General features: G+C 42.4%; 1 protein-coding gene across 6 annotated transcripts in view; it reads left to right on the forward strand.

Annotated features, from left to right (window-relative positions):
• Window positions 1-7,500, forward strand: part of LOC143029145 (myoferlin-like) — a 168,572-nt gene that overhangs the window by 115,041 nt on the left and 46,031 nt on the right. For all 6 annotated transcript variants that reach the window (XM_076191604.1, XM_076191610.1, XM_076191607.1 and 3 more), the window contains exons 19-20: window positions 48-207; window positions 616-755. In XM_076191604.1, the coding sequence (XP_076047719.1) occupies window positions 48-207; window positions 616-755 (300 nt within the window). The remainder of the gene's footprint in view (window positions 1-47; window positions 208-615; window positions 756-7,500) is intronic.

The following is a 7,500-nucleotide window of genomic DNA, read 5'->3' on the forward strand; positions in this document are numbered from 1 at the left end:
GCTTTGCCAGTGTAACCATAGCAACCCATTGCATTCCATCCCTGCAGCCCCAGAGCAGCATTCCAGATGTCCTCCTCTGGCTCATGTCCGGGACGCAGCGGATCGCCTACGTCCGGGTTCCAGCCCACAAGGTACTACACTCGGATGACGCCAGAAAAGCCGGAGCTTTGTCCGGACGCTTCCATACATTCACACTACGGTATCCGGGTAAGTATTTCCTATCTTATCCCCCTATAGATCGTCAAAAACTTTTTGACGGTCACTTACTGATCTGATGGTGTGACGGGTACTGGCGTGCCCCAGATATAGCTGAGAGAAGGGATGTACACGTCGTTGGTCAGTGGATGCTATGGAACAGTACCTGTTTTATTTCATTATTCGATCATAATTATCTTAGTCTTTTTGCACGAGTTTTTATTTTCACATACGGCATATAGTAACACCGTGGGTTAACAGAAAACAACACATGAATAAGAAACAATGGAGGAACTTCTTCATTCATTGCAAATTGCTAGAAACTTAAAAGCATTGACTATTAGACATTCTCTCATCGTTAGATTCTCTACACACCACCACCCCAGCCTTTGATTTCAACTCTCCACTTCTATTCCGCAGAAGATCCACCTGGAAGTCAAAGAATGGCGGGAGTGGTGCGAGCCTCCCTCTGGCTCGGGCGCGAAGAAGACGCCCAGACGTGGTGGACGATCCACAGGGACCTCGAACCAGCCGTCTTCGCTGAGACGTACGAGAACCAGGTAAGCATTACCTTATTATATCTATCTATTGTTACTTACTATTTTGTGGGACTTCAATTTTGCTAAGAATGCATAGAGAGTCTCTAGAGACATCGTTTTAATGTATCGTTCACTAGGTACGGGTACTGGATGTTCATGTGCGTTCGTATGTCTGTTTGGTGGTCGAGTTGTTGTTGCAGACCCGAAGATTGCTGACTTAATTCTTAGTCAGCTAGAAGGGCCTGACATTGAGTGGGTGAGTGAGTGAGGGAGTGAGTGAGGGAGTGTGAGCGAGTGACGTTACTCATCATGTATATGGTGGCGTATACATATCGCTCTCCCCCTGGGGTTAGGTGGCTCCCGGCACCTAGGGTACATGGTTTACAAAAGTATTTATATGGGTAATACATCGAGAAAAAAAAATTCAGAGACACAAAATCCTGTGGGGTTAAAAATGTGCAGATGGGGGGGTGTTGTTGAAGTGAATCTGAGGTCTCAAGGGGGATCATGAACTGTAATTAAGGGGTAGCGATGTTGTGTCTCAGAAGTGTAACGTTGTGTCTCACCAGATTACATGTTCTATTGGATTTCACATACACTGTTTAATTCACTTTTTAAATGTTATTGTTTTTATGGTTTAACACTATCACTGTTGGGAGTGTTGTTTTTCTAGACACTGTTCTATGGTCAGTTTGGTGTGTCACATTGCACTTGTTTTATTTCATAGTATGGATATATAGTTTCTGTATGAATTTTTATAGTATTTAAGATATTGGGTGAGACACAAGAATAAACTTAATCTAGGTTTACAACAATTTGGGTATGGAGGTGGAAAGGTTTTGGAAGGTGTTACTTCATGCAACAGAATATGATTATTATTATTAGTATAAAGAGCATGATTAAAGGGGAAAGGGCTGTGGAGTTATATGGAAGAATCCTATGATGTAAGTCGAATGAGTCCATGTCAAAAGTAGTCGATGTTTAAGGTGGGTAATTAATGATGTATTTAGTTTTGGAGGATGAAGGTTATGTCTCAGTGTATGAGGATATGTTTATCTGACTCTCGCTAAGATTATATTGGTCGGAAGGAAGTAGAGAAGTTTTATAGATATGTGGAAAAGAGTTCTTATTGGAAATGGGCCATTTTAACCTCCACTGATAGATACATGACGTCCTGCATCTTCAGGGGCGAGAGCTAGAGTGCATGTTTAGTTGCGTCGACGCAGAGTCATGGGATGAGACTTGCGTATTGGTGATTGGTGTGCGTCTATGATAGGTGGGTTGTGGATGGGAGGTGAGATTGGGTCGAGGTTCAGTTTGACCTTTCTCAACTTCTCTCCATGTATGGTGAAGGTGGAGTGATCAGAAGGATCTGTTAGTAGGAAAACATTGTTAGGGAGTGAACTTGTGACTATGAAGGGGCCTAGGAATTTGGGTTTGAGTTTGTTTGTTCGACCTGAGTCTTTTACCATGACTGTGTCGTCAGGTGCTATGTCAAGTGGAATTGACCGTTTGTGTTGTTTTGTCTTTGTCTTTTCCTGGGCTTCTTTCAGGTTTGCTCTAACTTTTTTGTAAATTGTTTGCATACCTCTTTTAATGCAGTGTGCGAGGTTATCTAGGTTGTATAAGGGTGGGGGGGGTTGGTTGAATATTTGGTAGGGTAGGCGCATTGGTTGGCCGAAAATTATTTCATGTGGGGACATCTTTGTTGCGGAATTGACTGTGCTATTGATACTGGCTTGTACCTGTGGTAGCCAATCTTCCCAAGTGTCCATGAGGTCATTGACCAATGGTCTGAGAATTTCTAGGACCTTGCGATTTGTTCGCTCAGTCAGACCGTTTCCCTGGGGGTGGTATGCAGTGGCAAATGTTTGGTCAATGTTGTAGAGGTGTGCTATTTCGCGCATCACTTCATTTTTGAATTCTGAGCCATTGTCAGATAACATTGTGTGTGGTATGTTGTATCTACAAAAGATATTGTTGACTAGGGCTTTGGCTACAGTCTCTGCTGTTTTGTTTTGGAGTGGTATTAAGATTGTGTATTTAGTAAAATAATCTACTGCTGTGAGTACATAATTGGAACCTTGATGGCTCGTTGGCATTTTCAGTAGGTCAATGCCAAGTGTTTCCCATGGCTCAGCAGGGAGTGGGATGTCTTTAATGTGGATTTGTTTCGGGTCAGGGCCTCTGAATTGGTTACAAGTTACACAAGAATCTATGTGTGTGGTTATATCTCTTTTCATGTTAAGCCAGTAATATGTGTGTCTAGCAGTGTTTAGTGTCTTATCTCTGCCCGAGTGGCCTCCCATTGCACTGTCGTGCAATATGTGAAGGACCTTGGGGACTAGGGCTCTGGGAATAACAGTAACCTCTCTTGTATTAATGGTTCTCCTTATGACTCCGTCGACCAGATTGAGTTCCTCAATAGGGACAGGTGGTCGGGAGTGTAAGGGGGTTTGTGATATGAGATGCTGTTTTATTGGAGACCATATTGGGTCTCTGTCAGTTTCATCTCTGAGTTCATGCATAGGTATGCATGTGGTTTGGGTTATGGGGGTGATGTGAGTTTGTCTGCTCAAGCAGTCTGCCACTACGTTAGCTTTCCCAGCTAAGTATACGATCATGGGATCGTAATCAAGGAGAGTTGTTTTCCATCTAGCAACTCTCCCATGTAAGTCTTTGGAGTTAAAAAGATAGACTAGGGGTTGGTGGTCTGTTAGTATGGTAATCTTGTAGCCTAAAATGAGGTATTTAAAATGTTTTAGTGCCCATATGATTGCAAGTCCTTCTTTGTGTGTAGTTGAGTAGTTATTTTCAGTTTTGTTGAGGACTCTACTTGCGTAGGCTATGGCGTGTTCTTTGCCATTGTCATCTTTCTGTTGTAGGACTGCGCCTATTCCTTTAGAGGAGGCGTCTGTGTAAAGAAAGAATTCTTTCTTCATATCAGGGAAAACTAGTACAGGGGCTGTGGTGAGTGCGTGTTTGAGAGTGTCGAAACTTTGCTGTTCTGTTTCTGACCATTGAAATGGCTCGCCTTTCCTTGTGAATTTGGTCAGAGGGGAAGCAATATCAGCAAAGTTTCGGATAAAGTGTCTGTAGTAGGAGGCTAACCCAATGAAACTTCTTGTTTCATTAGCGTTTCTGGGGGTTGGGAAATTGTTTATTGTATCTATTTTATCAGTGGTTGTGTGAATCCCTTTTGCATCCACTTTATGGCCTAGGAAGGTGAGTTCCTTCATGAGGAATCTACATTTCTTTAATTGAATCTTTAATCCCGTATGTTTGAGACGTTTGATGACAATCTCTAAAGTGTTAAGGTGGTCTCTTTCTGTGGGACTATATATAATGAGGTCGTCTAAATAGACGAATAATGAGATTCCTATCATGTCACTGAAAATGCGGGTCATCAACCTTTGTTGGGTTGAGGGGGCATTCTTAAGGCCAAAGGGCATACGTTCAAATTGAAAGTGTCCTTTGTCCGTGGAAAATGCAGTTACGGGTTTTGATTCCTCTGTTAGTTCGACCTGCCAGAAGGCTGACTTGAGGTCTATTGTGGAAAAAACAGAGTTCCCGTTGCTAATGCATTGTAGTACATCTTGCATGGCGGGGAGGGGGTGTGGGTCAGATTGAGTTAGGTTGTTTATTTTTCTGAAGTCAACAACAGGGCGTAAGGTTCCGTCTTTCTTAGGGACCAAAAAGAGGGGACTGTTCCATGGGGAGTCTGAATGGGAAATTACGCCTTGGTGTATCATCTCATGTACACTGTCATTGACTTGGGATTTCCTACTGTGGGGTATGCGGTAAGCGGGGGTGTATGAAGGGGGGGTGTTTGGGGGAATTTGGATGTGATGTTTGATTATATCACATTTGCCTAGTGATTCGCCTTCTAAGGCGACAGCTGATCTATTCCTCTGTAGGAGAGCTAATAGCTCGTTATGACTTTCTCCGTCAGCTGATGTCGTGATTTGGTCTGGGGGAATAGGGGGGAGGGGTTGTGTTTGGTCTTACTTGGTTGATGTGTTGCGGCAGTGGTTCCTGGATAGGGGAATTATGGAGATGGACTGCGCAGATGTTTGTATTCTTCCTGATTTTACGGTGTTGTTCTGAGGTGTTTGTTAACATAGCTAGTGTATGTTTATTTTCTGATATTGTGTCCCAGGAGGACTCAATGGTTATGTTGTTAATCCTGGACGTGTCTGAGTCGATTATGACGTCCTGATGGTCTATTGCACCGGGTATGTATAGTGGGACTGTTATTGAATGTCTAGGGGGTATGATGACTGTGTTAGACATCAGTGCCTTTGAGGTGACATAAGGGGGTGGTCGGAAGGAATAGTTGTTAGTGGGATTGGGAGTATTAAAGGAAGGTAGACATGAGAGATGTTGTGTGTCTGAGTTGGGTGTCTCAGGAACTGTTGATTCATTATTTACATCTCGGAAGGAGATTTTGTTAGTCTCAAAATCTATCTTAGTTTTCCAAATCTTTAGTGAGTGTAGTCCTATTATACCTTGTTGATCAAGGCTCCATTCATCAGCTATGTGGAAAGTTGTGAAACCTACTTTGTGATTGTTGACTTCAATATTTAAGTCTATGGTGTCGTGTAGAGGAATTGTGCTCCCTTCTATTAAGAGTCCTTCCATATTGGAAAATTGAATTTGGGGTGGGTCATTTAATGCTTCATACAGAGCTCTTGGGATGATGTTCAGGTTTGTTCCTGTATCAACCATCATGTCAACTTTAAGTTGGTCTAAGCTTACTTCTAGGGTGAGGTATTTGTGTTGTGTATGAGATATTCCTATGGTGGTTTGGTGCGTGAGGCTGGTACACGTTCCCCCAATCGTTGTTTAGTATTGGTTGTCGTGTTGGAGGGGGGTGTTTGTCGATGGGTGGTGAATGGGTTGTTAGTTCTCTGATGCGGTTGTTGTTGTGTTTTCTGTAGGTAACACTCTTCGTTGGAGTGAGATGATGTTTGGTGTAGGTTGCAGTATTTGATTGGATGTGTTGGTGTAGATAGGAGTGGGTGTTTAAAGGGGGGTGGAACTTGTTTGTTTTGATTCTGGTGTGAGGTAGTAGTATGCACTGAGCGTGGGTGTTGTTTTTGCTGTGTCCAACACTGGGCATCTGTGTGGGAAATGGTTCCATGAACTGAGCAAGGGATAGGGTGGTGTTGTTCCTGCGTGTGTTGCTTTTGCTGTGTCCAACACTGGGCATCGGTGTGGGAAAAGGTTCCATGAACTGAGCAAGGGATAGAGTGGTGTTGTACCTGCGGGTATTGTTTTTGCTGTATGCAGTCTTTCGTGTTGTGACTGTTTGATGAATGGTAGGAGCACCACTTAGAAGGTTGTCCTTGATTGGTGGGAGGGGGGTGCTGTGAGTGAAGGCTATTTAGTCTGGGGAGATGGTTGGGGGTATCTAAGGATACATTGCAAGCATTCATGATATCTAAAATATAGGTATAAGCTAGAGGATTTCTAGTGTCTAGTTCCTTTTTGGAGGCTTCCTTTAAACACTTTGGAGGGAGTTGGGAGAGATAGGAAGCTATTTCAAGGAATGTTAGTAAGTGTTTTGTTGGCATTACATTTTGACCAAATTGATCAGTGTGAGTCCAAGGAGAGTTATTTTCTAGGTCTTCTCTGACCTCTTTCATTCCGTTTGCAACAAAATCCATTATGTTAGTAATGGAATGTGGTGGGACTCTAGTGTTATTGAGGAAGGTGATGAGGAAGGAAATGTTGTTAGGTTGTTTGTTATGAAAGACCTTAAGGAGGTGGCGTTTATATTCCTGATAAGTGATTCCAGATGCAACTAGGGTGTCTAGCATCCTTGCCTTTGAACGGCAAATGTCAGATGGGTTTATTTTCTGACGGCACAAATTTATTTTATCTGTCTCTGAATATTGTGTGTTCTTGGAGAAAAACAGGTCACATGCTGTCAAGAAATCTGTAATAGATAGTCCGCTATCTTGGGAAAAGGTTGGGATTTCTGTGAGGGGGGTTATGGTTTGATAATTGTTAATTATTGTTGGTTGAGGTTGTGGGTAAGGATAATATTGTGGGTTTGGAGGAAGGTTAGGTGGTGGTTGATGGTATGGTGTGGAGTGGGTTTGAACAGGTGGGGTATGGGGGGGAGGAAGGGGGAAGTTTTGGTACTGTTGCTGAATGGGAGGGGGGTTATTATGTGTTGGGATATGGGGGTTGGATGGATTATGGTTTATAGGAGGTTTTGTTTGCATATTTGGTTGGATGGGAGGAATGGGTGGTTGTGATTGTGAGGGGTGAAAGGGGTCTACTTGAGGAAGCTGGTTGAAAAAAGGTAAGACATCGTTCTCATAAAGGGGAGTTATAGGGGTATCTGCATTAGGATTAGATTTGTCATTGCCAATTAAGTCTTCTGTGTGTATTTCCTCTTTGTCACTGGATATGTCCTGTGGTTGTTTTTCCTCTTTGGATCTTGAGAGGACGTTATGCATCTTTTGAATGACTTTACTTCTTGTTCCAGTCGCCATGTTTGTCGAAGTATGTATTAGTTAATAGTTAGTATGTATTAGTAGTATGTATTAGTTAATAGTTAGGTTTGATTTGTAGTCTAAGAAAAAATAGTTAAAATAGGAATAATAGGTATATAGTAACTAAGGGTAATATGTTATGCTTAGATAAGGGAGGGGGGGTATGGGATGTCAACATTTATATACGGGTTACATATAAGAATATATAATTATAAATGGTAAAAATGTAAATATGGCAATAATAATAATGGGTTATATAT

The sequence above is a fragment of the Oratosquilla oratoria genome, chromosome 10, assembly GCF_046742065.1.
Source record: "Oratosquilla oratoria isolate Oo_2021 chromosome 10, ASM4674206v1, whole genome shotgun sequence".
Taxonomy (NCBI): Eukaryota; Metazoa; Arthropoda; class Malacostraca; order Stomatopoda; family Squillidae; genus Oratosquilla; species Oratosquilla oratoria.